At 43.4% G+C, this 17,538-nt stretch overlaps 1 protein-coding gene across 1 annotated transcript; it reads right to left on the bottom strand.

Moving 5' to 3' along the window:
• Positions 1-9,062: 9,062 nt before the first annotated feature.
• On the bottom strand, positions 9,063-16,295 carry IMPAD1 (inositol monophosphatase domain containing 1; the record flags this gene model as incomplete). The annotated part of the gene is made up of 4 exons (XM_015829870.1): positions 9,063-10,070; positions 12,657-12,818; positions 14,655-14,750; positions 16,136-16,295. Coding segments are annotated over 4 exons (690 nt in total), but the record flags the coding sequence as incomplete, so codon positions are not given.
• Between the last annotated feature and the right edge of the window lie 1,243 nt (positions 16,296-17,538).

Here is a 17,538-nt window from a genome sequence, read left to right as displayed (position 1 = left end):
TTAGTCCGGCCTCGGGCACCTAGCTGACTTTGAGCCAGTCTTTCTCGGCACAAACCACCTCACAGGGCTGTAGTTATGGGGGGGAGGGAACAGGAGGGGGAAGAAGAAATCTTAGGTATTTATTTTATTTATTTATTAAATTTATATACCGCCCTATCTCCCTTACGGGACTCAGGGCGGTGAACAGGCGATACTAAAAACCACGATAATAAATAAATAGTTTCTGTTCTAAAATTGAATTAAATAATAGGCCTGTTCTAAAAACACACCCATATAAAAAAAGATATGTTCGCCAATTGGAGTTATTTGCAAAAAAATAAAATAATGGAGGGGGATAAAAAGAAGGGGAAAAAACCGGCTTCTTTCGGGAAATTAACCCCTAGGAACGATGCGCTGCTACCGTTATTATTATAATTGCTGGTATTCGATCCAAATTTATACCGAAACGGAAGTTTTTTTTCCCCTCCCCTTTTAGGAAATCAGATAAACTAACATTAAGTTGCGGCGGAAGATTGTAGGTCTGGAAAGGTTTGATGCCCAAACCGAGTTATGTCATTGATAATTATATCGGCTTGATTCATATAATTAGAGTAGTGGCCCAAATTGTGGAAACCTTTTGGGAAAAGTGTATTTTTGAGGTTTGAGGACTAATAACACCCCTTTTTTTTGGAGTAGTACCATACAATTATATATCAAGGGAAAGATACTTGAATCGAGAATGTAATGCAACAAGATCTGTTCAATTATCTGTACTGCATTCTATGAAAGGTTAATTGAATCAATGGAAAGATAATTGAATCAAGAATGTAAGGCCACAAAGTTTGTTCAATTATCTGTACTGTATTCTGTGAAGTTATAGCCAAATAACCAGAAAAAGTAGGTTGATATTAGGTAGTTTTCCTTCATCTGATTGTAGCCAATGAGCACTTGAGTGTTTAGCGAGCCAATCGGGTATCCTCTTTTGGGCAACGAGCCAATCAGATCACAGTAGGATCCAGTTATTGATGTTCATGTATTGAAGCTGAGAGGAGGACATTTGTCAGTGTGTTATGTGATCGCTATCATGTTGGTTGGGGTTTTTTTTTGTGTTCTTTCATTGAGTGAGCTTGTAAAATGTAATAAAATTAAATACACATTCTATACATACANAACCACTACACACATATACACAACCACTCATCCACATCCATACTCAACCACATTCATGTACAGATACACGCTTATACCCAATATACACATCCACACACAAACATCCACACATATACAACCACATCCACACATATACACAACCACTCATATACACACTCATCCATACATATGCTCAACCACATTCATGTATACACTTATACCCACATACACGTCCATATATACACATGTACAACCACATCCACACCCATATACACAACCATTCCTATACTCATCCACATCCATACGCAACCACATTAATGTACAGATACACGCTTATACCCACCAATATACACATTCACACAAACATCCACACATATACAACCACATCCAGACATATACTCAACCACTCATATACACACTCATCCACATCCATGCATATGCTCAACCACATTCATGTATACACTCATATACCCACATACACATCCATATATACACATGTACAACCACACCCATATACACAACCACTCATATACACACACTCATCCACATCCATACATATGCTCAACCACATTCATGTATACACTCATATACCCACAAATATACACATCCATATATACACATGTACAACCACAGACATATACACAACCACTCATATACACTCATCCATACATATGCTCAACCACATTCATGTATACACTCATATACCCACATCCACATACACATGTACAACCACATCCACACCTATATACACACCCACTCATACACACACTCATCCACATCCATATATATGCTCAACCACATTCATGTATACACTCATATACTCACATACACATCCATATACACACATGTACAACCACATCCACACCCATATACACAACCACTCATATACACACACTCATCCACATCCACACATTTGCTCAACCACATTCATGTACAGATACAGGCTTATACCCACCAATATACACACCCACACACAAACATATACACACATATACAACCACATCCAGACATATACACAACCACTCATATACACACACTCATCCACATCCATACATATGCTCAACCACATTCATGTATACATACTCCCATACCCACAAATATACACATCCATATACACACATGTACAACCACATCCACACCCATATACACAACCACTCCTATACACGCTCATCCACATCCACACATTTGCTCAACCACATTCATGTATACACACACAGATACCCACAAATATACACACAAACACACACATCCACACACGTACAACCACACACACACACACGCACACAACCACCCAAGGACACACAAAGACTCTCTTCGCACCCAGACACTCCCAGAAATAGAAGATGGCGCCGCCTCGTCGTCGTCCTCCTCCCTCTATACAAACAACAACCCTGCGAGGTGGGGTCGGCTACGCGTCCCTTTCATCCCTTTTTCGTCCCTTTCTCCGCTTTTTGGGGGCCCTCTAAGGAGGCCGGCCAAAGGTTTCCCCGCGGGGGCGGGGCACGACTAGATGCCCTCGGGGTTCGTTCGCCATTCCGAGGCGAAGGCGGTGGGTGGGAAGAGAGGGCGAGGAGGAGAATTTAGGCTTCGGGGCCCGGCGGGATGACACGTCCCAGGCCGGGCGGCGGCTGGGGATGAGGGGAAGGCGAACCCCGCTCTCCTCCTCCTTCCCCCCCCCGCCCTAACGGAAGAGGCTTCGAGGCCTGAGGGAGGCCCAGAATCAGGCCCGCGCCTTACCCGGCCCAGTCCAGGCTTCTCCGCCGGGCGAGGGGAGCCTCGGCGTCCCCGAGGAGCAGGCGGCGGCGGTGCGGGCGAGGGCGGCGGGCGCCGGGCTCCATGAGGTAATTGTCCCTCGGCGGCCACCGTCGAGCGGCAAAAAAAAAAAAGGAAAACAAACGTCCGCGTGGCGCGAAAAGCCCGACTGAGGTAAAAACAGGCCACGCCCCCTCTTCGCGCGCGCGCGCGACAGAGAGAGAAAGACCCTCTACTAATCGCCTCAGGCCGAGCCCCGCCCACCGACAGCCGGGCTCCGTCCTCCCGCCAAAAGCGGCGCCCGCCAATGGGAAAAAGGCGCCGCCTCCCCCCTGCCCGCGCGGCGAGGAGGCCAACCAATCAGGCGGAAGCTCCTCCTTGTGTATTATTGGGGCTCTTTTAGGACTCGTGGACTTCAACTCCCAGAATTCATAGGAAGGTTTGCCTGCCCCTGGACTAGAGGGAGGAGCTGAGGGGAAAGAGGGAAGACGTCTAACAAAGAGCAGGGGTTAGGGAACCTTGGCTCTTGTATTGGGGACTTCAACACCCAGAATTCCTGAAGCAGCCGTTGCTGGCTGAGGAATTCTGGGAGTTGAAGTCCACGAGTCATAAAAGGGCCAAGGTTCCCTACCACTGGGCGATAGACATTAGGCAAATTGAGAGGGGCTCCTCCAATGCACGAGATTAGAGGGAGGAGCTAGAGAAGAGGGAGGGCCCTTTCCGAGGAGCCAATAGGCTATAGACAAAATAAGAGAGACTCTTAATGGGCGGGAGATTAAAGGGAGGAGCTAGGATAGAGGGAGGGCCCTTTCCTGGCAGCCAATAGGATATGCAGACTATAGGGAAATTGAGAGGGGCTACTCCAGGGCAGGAGACTCGAAGGCCCGTTCCGGCGAGCCAATGGGAGAGGCGCGGCCTAGCCCCACCCCCGAGGCTATATAGATAAGGCAAAATGAGAGGGAGGAGCGAGGGTAGAGGGAGGGTCCTTTGCTGGGAGCCAATAGGATATAGAGGCTGTAGGCAAATTGGGCGGGAGACTAGAGGGAGGAGCTAGGATAGAGGGAGGGCACTTTCCGGGGAGCCAATAGGCTGAACAGGTTATAGAGATAGGCCAATTGAGAGGGGCTCCTGCAGTGCGCTAGAATAGAGGGAGGAGCTAGAGAACAAGGAAGGCCCGTTCCGGGAAGCCAATGGGAGAGTCGCGGCCTCGCCACACCCCCGAGGCTATAGAGATAGGAAAACAGAGAGTGGCTCCTCCTATGAGAACACTAGAGAGAGGAACTAGGAAAGAGAGAAGGCTCGTTCCGGAGAGCCAATGGGAAAGGAGCGAACTAGTCCCCGCCCTTCAAGCTAAAGAGATAGGAAAACTGTAGAGGGATGCGAGGACCTTGTGATTCCGGGTAGGATTCTAAAGTAAAAGGGCTTTCCCTTCTAGCTCTGATGACGTTCCCTAGTTGGGTCAGGAAACGTCTGCAAGGAAACAGCCAACTCAGAGAGCACCCAGGACCCCACAGTCCTCCCCCCTCCTCCTCCTCCTCCTCCCTTCAAGCACTGATGACGTTACCTAGTTGGGTCACGAGACGTCTGCAAGGAAACCACCCAGCTCAGAGAGCACCCAGGATCCCACAGTCCTTCCTCCTCCTCCTCCCTTCCTTCCTTCTAGCATTGATGATGTTCCCTAGTTGGATCACGAGACGTCTGCAAGGAAACCACCCAGCTCGGAGAGCACCATGGACCCCACAGTCCTTTTCCTCCTCCCTTCAAGCACTGATGACGTTCCCTAGTTGGGTCAGGAAACGTCTGCAAGGAAAGCACCCAGCTCAGACAGCACCCAGGACCCCACAGTCCTTCCTCCTCCTCCTCCTCGCATTGATGATGTTCCCTAGTTGGGTCATGAAACGTCTGCAAGGAAACCACCCAGCTCAGAGAGCACCAGGGACCGCACAATCCTTCCTCCTCCTCTTCCTCCCTGCTCTTCTCTTCCCACCACGATGTTCAAGCCTCCCGTTTCTCACTCGGGGCCAAAACCTTTCCCAACAAACAAACCTAGAATCAGAGATGGGCATCGCTCCTAAAAAAAACAAACAAACACCTTAACCTTCCATTGTACTGTCATCAGGGCGGTCTGGATGGGGAGAAACAGACTCAGGCTCAACCCTTCCAAGACCGAGTGGCTGTGGTTGCCGGCTCCCAGGCATAGTCAGCTGACTCCGTCGCTGACTATAGGGGGCGAAACTCTGGCTCCCTCGGAGAGGGTGCGCAACCTGGGTGTCCTCCTGGACCCACGGCTGACACTAGAAGATCAGTTGACGGCCGTGGCCAGGGGGGCGTTTTACCAGGTACGCCTGGTTCGCCAGTTGCGACCTTTTCTGGACCGGGATGCCTTGCGCACAGTTACTCACGCTCTTGTCACCTCCCGCCTGGACTACTGCAACGCTCTCTACATGGGGCTCCCCTTGAGGAGCACTCGGAGGCTCCAGTTAGTCCAGAATGCAGCCGCGCGGGCGGTGATGGGAGGGACTCGTCGCTCCCATGTAACGCCGCTGCTGCGCGAGCTGCACTGGCTGCCGGTGGCCTTCCGGGTGCGCTTCAAGGTGTTGGTCATCATCTTCAAAGCGCTCCATGGCATCGGACCTGGTTATCTCCGAGACCGCCTTCTGCCACAGATTACCCCTCATCGGCCGGTACGCTCCCACAGAGAGGGCCTCCTCAGGGTGCCGTCAGCCAGACAGTGCCGGCTGGCGACCCCCAGGGGGAGGGCCTTCTCGGTGGGAGCTCCCACCCTCTGGAACGAACTACCCCCAGAGATCCGGGTGATCCCGGATCTCCCCTCCTTCCGCCGCGCCCTCAAGACATGGCTATTTAAGCTAGCCGGACTGGCCTAAGGGGTATTTTAATTTGGTTTTAAAATAATTTTAAAAAGAAACGGCCAATAATGAATATTTCATTTTAATCATATTTTAAAATTAGTATTATTGTATTAGTTATCTGTTTTAACTGGCTGTAAGCCGCCCTGAGTCCATTAGGAGAAGGGCGGGGTATAAATTTGATAAATAAATAAAATAAATAAAATAAATTCCGACGGGACCCCACTAAATGGGTTTACACCCCAAAATATAAAATATAGATGGGAAGCAGCCTCCGATTACAACCACATTCACACTCCTTCCAGAGCGGAAAGACCGTCAATTGATTTAAAACAAGGGCAAGATTCCCAACGGCCGGTCCTCGATTTACGACTCCGTTGGGAAGCAGGATTCCCGTCGCAGCGCGAGGGGGTGTGAAGGCAGCCGCGAGGCCATTAAAGTGAATCGTGCAGTCGGGGAGGTCGCCCATGGCGGTCGTGTGAGGCCCGGCGCGTTGCGACCTTCTTAAGTCCCCGACTTATGAGGGTGCCCCAATTTTCCGTCGCTAAGTGAGACAGCGGTCGAGGGAGTTTTGCCCCATTCGACGAGCTTCTTCGCCTCCGTTAGGTGAATCCCTGCAGTTAAGTTAGTAACGCTGTTAAGTGAATCTTGCCCCATTGTACGACCTTCCTTGCCTCCGTCATTAAATGAATAACTGCGGTTAAGTCACTCACACGTTCGTTAAATGAATCCGGCGTCTCCATTGATTTTGCTCGTCAGAAGATCACAAAAGGAGAAAACGGGACCCCGGGACGCTGCGACCGTCGTAAATATGCTGCGACCGTCATAAATACGAGTCAGTTGCCGGGCGTCTGGATTTTGATCATGTGACCCTGGGACACTGCGACCGTCATAAATACGAGTCGGTTGCCGAGTGTCTGAATTTTGATCACGTGATCCCCGGACGCTGCGACCGTCGTAAATACGAGTCGATTGCCGAGCGTCTGAATTTTGATCACGTGATACCGGGACGCTGCGACCGTCGTAAATACGAATCGGTTGCCCAGCGTGAATTTTGATCACGTGATCCCCGGACGCTGCGACCGTCGTAAATACGAGTCGGTTGCCCAGCGTCTGAATTTTGATCACGTGATCCCGGGACGCTGCGACTGTCATAAATACGAGTCGGTTGCCCAGCGTCTGGATTTGGATCACGCGGCCCCAGGGTGCTGCGACCGTCATAAATGCGACGGTCATTAAGTGTGAAAAAAGATTCCTAAGTCACTTTTTTTCAGTCCTGTTGTAACTGTTAACGGTCACTAAATGAACAGCTGCAATCCCAGGAATAGCTCTAATTCCTCACAGCCCTCGGCATATTATAAAATCCCCGTCTCATTTTTGCCCAAAGGTGAAATCAAGGCAACCAGCTGCCGTAATTAGCATTTAATGTGAAGAGGGGGGAACTTCCACTCCCAGAATCCCCCAGCCGGCATGCTTTAAGAGGGATGGGCTTCAACTCCCAGAATCCCCCAGCCGGGATGCTTTAATAGGGGAGGACTTCAACTCCCAGAATCCCCCAGCCGGCATGCTTTAAGAGGGGAGGACTTCAACTCCCAGAATCCTCCAGCTGGCATGCTTTAAAAGGGGTGGACTTCAACTCCCAGAATCCCCCATCCAACATGCTTTAAGAGGGGTGGACTTCAACTCCCAGAATCCCCCAGCAAACGTACTTTAACAAGGGAGGACTTCAACTCCCAGAATCCCTCAGCCGGCATGCTTTAAGAGGGGTGGACTACAGCTCCCAGAATCCACCAGCCAGCTTGCTTTAAGAGGGCAGACTTCAACTCCCAGAATCCACCAGCCACCCATGCTTTAAGAGGGGAGGACTTCAACTCCCAGAATCCCCCAGCCAGCATGCTTTAAGAGGGGAGGACTTCAACTCCCAGAATCCCCCAGCTGGCATGCTTTAAGAGGGCCAACTCCCAGAATCCCCCAGCCAGGATGATTTAAGAGGCAAGGACTTCAACTCCCAGAATCCCCCAGCCGGCATGCTTTAAGAGGGGGGGATTTCCACTCCCAGAATCCCCCAGCCGGCATGCTTTAAGAGGGGAGGACTTCAAGTCCCAGAATTCCCTAGGCGGCATGCTTTAAAGTGGTGGACACCAACTGCCAGAATCCCCCAACCGGCATCCTTTAAGAGGGATGGACTTCAACTCCCAGAATTCCCTAGCTATCATGCTTTCCGTTACCCAAGCCGTTTTTATGTATCCGTCACTAAAACAATAGAAAAGAGGGGAGGAATTCCTTATAAATCTTTCTGTGGAGAATTGTATTTTCTGTTTGTGTGTGTGTGTGTGTGTGAGAATTGTATTTTCTGTTTGTTTGTGTGTGTGTGTGTGTGTGTGAGAGAGAGAGAGAGAGAGAGAGAGAGAGAGAGAGAGAGAGAGAGAGAGAGAGAGAGAGAGAGAGAGAGAGAGAGAGAGAGAGAGAGAGAGATGTGACCGATCCCCTTTTTCCGACTTTGCCAACCGGCAGATTCCTTTAAGAAAAGTCGTAAAACGGGGCGGGGGGGGAAGAGCTCTCTTAATGAGTGTCTCGCTTAGTGAGAGGATCTTTGGGGATCGCATTGCGGTCGTTAAGTCGAGGACGACCTGAATTGCGGTCATTAAGCCGAGGAGCCTGTGCTTAAAAAGCTGAAGCAACGATCAAAGCCATTTTGTATGTTAGAACCTCAGGGAGAATAGAATAGAATAAAATAGAACAGNAATAAGAAGAATAGAATATGAATAGAATAGAATTATAGAATGGAACAGAATAGAGAATAGAAAACATAATTAGAATAGAATACAATAGAAAAAATAAAATAGAGAATGGAATATAGAAATTAGATTAGAATATAGAAATTAGAATAGAATAATAGAGTAGAGTAGAATAGAAATATAGAACAGAATAGAAATATAGAATGGAAATATGGAATAGAATAGAATAAGAAGAATAGAATATGAATAGAATAGAATTAGAATGGAACAGAATAGAGAATAGAAAACAATTAGAATAGAATAGAATAGAATCAAAAATAAAATAGAGAATGGAATAGAATATAGAAATTAGAATAGAATAGAATATAGAATAGAACAGAATAGAAGAAAATAGAACAGAATAAAGAATAGAACAGAAATATAGAATAGAAATATAGAATAGAATAGAACAGAATAGAACAATAGAATAGACTAGATTAATAATGGAATGGAATAAAATAAATAAAAATAAAATTTAAAATAAAATAACGGAACAGAACAGCACAGAGCTGGCCCCTGCTCAAATAAAAGGCCTTTCGGGGGAAGAACACAACGGTTTATCGTGGCAATAATATTCAGTAGTCGCAACAATATTGGGGAGGGGGGGGGGTCAATTCGCAACGACGCACGGAAAAACCTGTCCTCTTATTAAAAAATAATTAAAAGCCACAGAGGGAAAGAGAGTAACGCTCATCCACACGACGCTGGTTTGAATTTTCAAGTAAACGTAAACTAATAACAATAATCATGGTCCCAAGAGTTCCGTTTTTGTGTGTTTGTGTGTTTGTGTGTCGTCACTTCCAATCGCTGGGACAGTCGACTCGGTTTCGGCTTTTGTATCCCCCGGAAAAAGAAGAAGAAAGATGATTTATCGGTCGGTTTCCAGGTCAACCCCCCCAAAAAAAACCCTCCAAAAAGCCACTTTTTTTTCTCTCTTCCAGATGTTAGAAATCAAAATGTCTCAGTTCTTATCAAGCACCCATCGATATATATATATATATATTTATATATATATTAGAGAGAGAGAGAAAAAAAAACTTCTCAGTAGTGTCTGGACACGACGACAGTCTCAAAGATTCCAATTTGAAAAGCGGAGCCCCTTTTTCACCTTCGCCAAACGCCGCCCTGGCAAGTTTCCGGTCCTCAAGGAGCACATTTTTATTTATTTATTTATTTATTTTCTTCCTGTCTCTCATCTTTCCCCAGGGATTTGTTGTACCTTTCTTTTGTTTTGTTTTGTTTTCCTCCCCTAAACCCCTTCGGAAAACGGGAGGTCAGTTTCGCGAGTTTTTGGCGAGACCCGGGAGTTTTTCCACCAGCGTCTGGTGGTCCATCTGAACGCTGGCGATCAGGCCGTCCTCGTTCGCGTCCGAGCCGGTGTACGTGATCTCCTCCCCGGCTAAGGTGGTCATGTGTCCCCCCAGGGCCTTCAGCACGGCGTTGCCGGCGCAAATGTCCCATTTTTTGATGTAGGTCACGTGGATGTAGATGTCGGCTCGCTCCTGGTGGGCTTCCGGCACGTCCAGGAGAGATAATACTTTATACCCTGGGGAAAAAAGAAAGAAAGAAAGAAAAGAAAAGAAAAGAAAAGAAAAGAAAAGAAAAGAAAGAAAGAAAGAAAGAAAGAAAGAAAGAAAGAAAGAAAGAAAGAAAGGGGAAGAGAAAAAAAATAAGAGATGGAAAATCAGGGTGTTGATTTATCACGGTGGGTCGCATTTAACGACGGGCGGGAGATAGGATAAAAAGATGTTAAATCGTATGGAGTTTATAAAGAGCAGGTTTGGTCGGATCGGAGATTATTAACCCCTGATGTAAAACTGATTAGGAAAATGTATAATGTAGATGACCTCCAAAGTCCCTTCCATTATTATTATTATTATTATTATTATTATTATTATTATTATTATTATTATTATTATTGTTTGTTGTTGTTTTGTTGTTGTTGTTATTGTTAATAACAATGACAATAATTAATAATAATTTCTATTAAATCTGAAAATGGAAGAGGAACAAGTGAAAGACACCACGACAACATGGGCAAAGAACTTTGGATATAATGTAGATTTAGAGAAATGGCAAGAAATGATAAATTAACAGTGTCCACCTCTTATCAAGAAAACGTATACAAAATATAGATGGCAACTTGCCACCAGCCAAATTAGCAAAAATGTACTATTATTATTATTATTATTATTATTATTGTTGTTGTTGTTGTTGTTGTTGTTGTTGTTGTTTTGTTGTTATTATTTATTGAATTTATTCAATAAATTGTTGTTGTTATTACTGTTGTTATTAAAATGTATAATATAGACGACCTCCAAAGTCCCTTCCAACATTATTATTGCCACCAGCCAAATTAGCAAAAATGTATTACTACTACTACTACTACTACTACTACTACTACTATTATTATTATTTTCTATTAAATTTGAAAATGGAAGATGAACAAGTGAAAGACAACACGATAACATAGGCAAAGAACTTTGGATATAATGTAGATTTAGAGAAATGGCAAGAAATGATAAATTAACAGTGTCCACCTCTTACCAAGAAAACGTATACAAAATATAGATGGCAACTTGCCACCAGCCAAATTAGCAAAAATGTATTATTATTATTATTATTATTATTGTTGTTGGTTTTGTTATTGTTATTATTATTGTTATTAAAATGTATAATATAGACGACCTCCAAAGTCCCTTCCAACATTATTATTGCCACCAGCCAAATTAGCAAAAATGTATTATTATTATTATTATTATCATTATTATTATTATTATTATTATTATTACTACTACTACTATTACTACTACTACTACTATTATTATTATTATTATTATTATTATTTTCTATTAAATTTGAAAATGGAAGATGAACAAGTGAAAGACACCACGATAACATGGGCAAAGAACTTTGGATATAATGTAGATTTAGAGAAATGGCAAGAAATGATAAGTCAACAATGTCAACCTCAAGAAAACCTATACCAAAATGTTTTATAGATGGCAACTTGCAACCAGCCAAATTAGCAAAAATGTATTATTATTATTATGATTAGTATTAGTAGTAATAGTAGTAGTAGTAGTAGTAGTATTACTATTACAATTAATATTATTATTATTATTGCTATTACTATTATTAGTATTATTAGTATTACAATTATTATTATTATTATTATTATTACTATTACTATTATTTTCTATTAAATTTGAAAATGGAAGATGAACAAGTGAAAGACACCATGATAACATGGGCAAAGAACTTGGGATATAATATAGATTTAGAGAAATGATAAATTAACAATGTCCACCTCTTATCAAGAAAACTTATACAAAATGTTTTATAGATGGCAACTTGCCACCAAATTAGTAAAAATGTATATTATTATTATTATTACTACTACTACTACTATTACTACTACTATTATTATTATTTTCTATTAAATTTGAAAATGGAAGATGAACAAGTGAAAGAAACAATAACATAGAAAAAGAACTTTGAATACAATATAGATTTAGAGAAACGGCAAGAAATGATAAGTTAACAATGTTCACCTCTTATCAAGAAAACTTATACAAAATGTTTTTAATAGATGGCCACTTGCCACCAGCCAAATGAGCAAAAATCTTTTAAAAAAACATGTTGGAAGTGTCATCACAAGCCAGGTCCTTACTATCAGGTGTTAAAGCCAAGAGATAGCGGACAAAAACAACACAACGGCTAGAAAAGAGGCTGGGGGGGGGGGAACCTGTAGATTTTCAAACCTGAATTTTTTTTATTTATTTTTTTAAATTCGGCATAACTCCAGAAAAAGCTCGATCGACGAAGTCTAGGTTTGATTTTGGCCGGTGACAGCAGCAGCAAGACTTCTTTTTCCACAACATTTGGAAAAAATGAAGAAATACCGTCGGGGGAAGAAATAATATATATATATTTTTTTTAAAAAAAGAAACACTAGATTGCGCAGCAACGGACAGCCTTCCTTTGAGATTGAGAGAAAAATAATAATAATAATAATAATAATAATAATAATAATAATAATAATAATAATAATAATAATAATAATAATAATAATAATAATGATAATAATGATAATAATAATAAAAAACAAAGCCGAGGTACGCCCACACACCGGCTCCGCCGGCGTTAATGATGGCGGTTTTATTCCCAAAGCTCTGCCAGGCCACCTCCTTGACGGCGCCTTCGTGGGATCGCGAGACGATGATGGTGGGCGTCTGCTCGTTGTAGGAAGGGCGCGGCTGGATGTTGGAGCCTCCGCTCACCATGGCCCAAGCTGGAAAAGAGAAATCGACAGATCGGGGGGATTAGTTGGTTATCGTGGCTTTCCAATCAGACACAGAGAGAAGGAGGGAGGGAGGGAGAAAGGGATGGATGGATGGATGGATGGATGGATGGATGGAGAGAGAGAGAGAGAGAGAGAGAGAGAGAATATGATATAGCTAGATAGATATAGACACAGATAGAAACAGATAATAAGATAGATAGATAGATAGATAGATAGATAGATAGATAGATAGATAGATAGATAGATAGATAGATAGATAGATGATAGATAGATAGATGATAGAAACAGAGAATATGAGATAGACAGACAGACATAGACAGAGAATATGATAGACAGATAGATAGACAGAGAATATGATAGATATATAGACAGATAGAAAGAGAATGAGATAGATACAGACAGATATAGAGAGAATATGATAAGGAGATACAAACAGAATATGAGATAGACAGACAGAATATGATAGACAGATAGATAGACAGAGAATATTATAGATAGATGCTAGTTTGATTGATTTAGATAAGATAGATGATATTAGATGATAGAGAATATGATAGATTAGATAGACAGAAAGAATGATAGAGACAGAATGATAGAGACAGACAGAAACAGAAAATGATAGATAGCCAGACATAGCCAGAGAATATGACAGATATTTAGATATTTAGATATTTAGATAGATAGATAGATATTTAGATATTTAGATAGATAGATAGATAGATAGATAGATAGACAGACAGACAGACAGAAACAGAGAATGATAAACAGACAGAAACAGAGAATGATAGATAGATAGAGAATATGATAGATAGAAACAGAATATGATTGATACACATAGAAACAGAAAATATGAGATAGACAGATATAGACCGAGAATATGATAGATATTTAGATATACACAGATAGAAACAGAGATAGACAGATATAGACCGAGAATATGATAGATAGAAACAGAGAATATGAGATAGACAGAGACATAGACAGAGAATATGATTGATAGATAGATAATATTATAGATTGATTGAGATAGATGAGATAGATATTAGATGATAGATAGATAGATAGACAGACAGACAGACAGACAGACAGACAGACAGACAGACAGACAGATATGGATGTATGGATAGAGATAGATAGATAAATAGATTAGATAGACAGAAACAGAATGATAGAGACAGACAGACAGAAACAGAAAATGATAGATAGCCAGACATAGCCAGAGAATATGACAGATATTTAGATATTTAGATAGATATAGCCAGAGAATATGACAGATAGATATTTAGATAGATAGATAGAGAATATGATAGACAGACAGAGAATATGATTGATACAGATAGAAACAGAAAATATGAGATAGACAGACAGACATAGACAGAGGATATGATAGATGCTAGATTGATTGAGATAGATATTAGATGATAGATAGATAAGATAGATATGGTCCTTTTCCTCCTCCTCCTCCTCTTCCTTCCTCTCCTCTTCACAAACCCCCCTCCTAGCCTTGATGACGTTCCCTCGTTGGGTCCTGAAACGTCTGCAAGGAAACCCCCTCCAGCTCAGAGAGCACCCAGGACCTCCCGTCCCCAGTTCAACCCTGAGCTACCAATATTCTCTTCCGTTGCACTCTGTGCAATTAAAAAAAAACTGTGTTTAATGATAGGTTCTGGATTCTATCCTTCCGTGTTGTTGTTGGTTTTTTTAACACTCCTTCGCCTGGAAGTTGCGTTGCCCGCACCTCCTGCCACGTCCCGCCCTAGTGTGGAATGACGCAATGTTATTGTCGAAACGCCCAGCTGTGTCAAAAGGAAACGAGCCACCTACCGGTATATTCAGAAAATGGCTTGTGGATGACTCCGATTACTGGTTTACCGTCCACCGCCGCGCAAACCATGGTGGTGACGTACTGGACCAGATTCTCTAAAATAGGTAAAGGGAGGAACAAAAAACAACAACCCATGAGACGTTCATGCCGGTGCGACAAGGCAAACACAAAAACACACACACACACAAAAGGCCTTGCCGATAGTCCTCGCTTCCCCACCACCACAAAGCCCCGGGACGCTGCGACCGTCCTAACTACGAGTCGGTTGCCAAGTGTCTGGATTTTCATCACGGGACCCCGGAACGCTGCGACCGTCCTAACTACGAGTCGGTTTCCAAGCGTCTGGATTTTGATCACGTGATCCCGGGACGCTGCGACCGTTGTAAATACGAGTCGGTTGCCGAGCGTCTGAATTTTGATCACGTGACCCCGGGACGCTGTGTCTGTCCTAACTACGAGTCCGTTGTCAAGCATTTGGATTTTGATCACCTGATCTCGGGACGCTGCGACCGTCCTAACTACGAGTCGGTTTCCAAGCGTCTGGATTTTGATCCCGTGACCCCGGGACGCTGCGACAGTTGTAAATACGAGTCGGTTGCCGAGCGTCTGAATTTGGATCACGTGACTCTGGGACGCTGTGACCGTCATAAATACGAATCGATTGCCAAGCGTCTAGATTTTGATCATGTGACCTCGGGACTCTGTGACTGTCCTAACTACGAGTCGGTTTCCAAGCGTCTGAATTTTAATCCCATGACTTTGGGACGCTGTGACCATCGTAAATACGAGTCGGTTGCCCAGCGTCTGGATTTTGATCACGTGACCCCAGGACGCTGCGATCGTTGGAAATATGAGTCGGTTTCCAAGCGTCTGAATTTTGATCACAATTTATCTATTTATAATAATAATAGTAAAGTTGGAAGGGACCTTGGAGGTCATCTAGTCCAACCCCCTGCTCAGACAGGAAACCCTATACCATTTCGGACAAATGGTTATTTAAATATAATCTTGTTCTCTTTCCTAAGAGTTATCTATTTCCCACCAGATATTGTACTTAATAATACAATATCCCCTATAATAAATCAAAACCATTATATATTTCATATATACGTACATATACATATATACATTTATATATAAAACCTAGGTTAATCAATAAATCAAACATATTCAAAATAATTGTCTTTTCCCTTTTCGGTCTATTTTTTTTAAATCTTAAACAAATAAAAGTCCTTATTTTCAACCAATTTCCGAGGATTTTGAATGTAAGCACCAGAATTCCCCTTCTCTTCACTTCTCCCTTTAACCCTTTCTAATTCATAATATGAAATCCCCTCTAATAAGTGAAAACCCCATTTTTCTTCAGCCTTATTCTGGCTTGCTTTCTTTGCCAACTCGGCTTCCCTAGCAGTGCTTTTCGATTGTCCAACAGACCTTCCTCTTGTTCTTATATATATATGTTATTTGAAAGAAAGGAGACCTGTGTATTCCTGAGTGGCATCCAAGGGGTCGATCCAGACGGTGACGCTCTCGGCCTGGACCATCTTTGGCTTGACCTGTCTGGCGATCTCTTCGGGAATGATGCGGTCCCAGGAGACAGGCTCCGGGTCTTTTTCGTCCACGCCTTCTTCAGTGTTGATCTGAAGGTAAAAGCAGAAAGGCGGCGCGGGTTGAAAACCGGCGCAGGGAACTCAACGCGTCGGAAGGGAATATCGGCAGACGTCAGGGCTTATATATATATATAATATTATTAATTTTATTAACGCAGCCTTTTCATGACCCAGCTAAGTAACTTCATCACTGCTACAAGGGAGGGGGGTTGAGGAGGAGGAGGAGGTCTGTGGGGTCCTTGTTACTCTCCTCCCCCTCCTCCTCCCTGCAAACCCCTCTCTCTCCTAGCACTGTTGATGTTCCCTAGTTGGGTCATGAAACGTCTGCAAGGAAACCACCCAGGTCAGACACCACCCTCCTCCTCCTAGCACTGATGCTGTTACTGAGTTGGGTCATGAAACGTCTGCAAGAAAATCACCCACCTCGGAGGGCACCCTGGACCCCGCAGTGTTCCTCCTCCTCCTCCCTAACACTGATGGCGTTCCCTAGTTGGGTCACGAAACGTCTGCAAGGAAAAACCCCCCAGCTCAGAGAGCACCAGGGACCCACACAGTCTCCATAACTATGTTGGCTTCTTAATCAAGCCACGGAGTCCTGTCCGAAAGTGGCTTTGACTCGAAAACCCACAGGAAGGCCACCCGCCATTTCGGCAAAATCCTCGCATTTTCTGGCTGCCGGTGGGAAATGCTATTTTTTTCCCACCAAGAGCTGTCCGTCTGTCTGTCTCTGTCTGTTTGACCTGTCTGTCTGTCTATATGTCCATCCATCCATCCGTATCTATCTGTCTGCCTCTCTATCTATCTCGGTCTGTCTGTCTGTCCATCCATCTCTCTCTCATATCTATACAGCTACCAATCTCTCTCTAATCAATAAATATCTATGTCTGTTTGACCATGTCTGCCCATATCTATTTATCTATCTATCCATCCATATCTATCTATTTATCTCTATCTATCCATATCTATCTCTATCTGTCTATCCATATTTATCTATATCTATCTATCTGTCTATCTATCCATCCATCCATCATCATTCTCTCTCTCTCTGCCTATCATCTATTTTTTATCTCATCTGTCTTTGTATATCTATCTCTGTCTCTATGTCCATCCATCCATATCTATGTATCTATGTATCTACATACCTATCCTATTATCTATCTATCTATCTATCTATCTATCTATCTATCTATCTATCAATATCTTCCTATAAATCTATCAATCTATTATTTATGTCTGTCTGTGTCTGTTTGTCTGTGTCAGTCTATCTATATCT

This window comes from Protobothrops mucrosquamatus, unplaced genomic scaffold (assembly GCF_001527695.2).
Source record: "Protobothrops mucrosquamatus isolate PMUCROS unplaced genomic scaffold, P.Mucros_1.0 scaffold7408, whole genome shotgun sequence".
Taxonomy (NCBI): Eukaryota; Metazoa; Chordata; class Lepidosauria; order Squamata; family Viperidae; genus Protobothrops; species Protobothrops mucrosquamatus.
The sequence above is the reverse complement of the archived record's forward strand: the minus strand, read 5'-3'. Positions and strand labels throughout refer to the sequence as shown.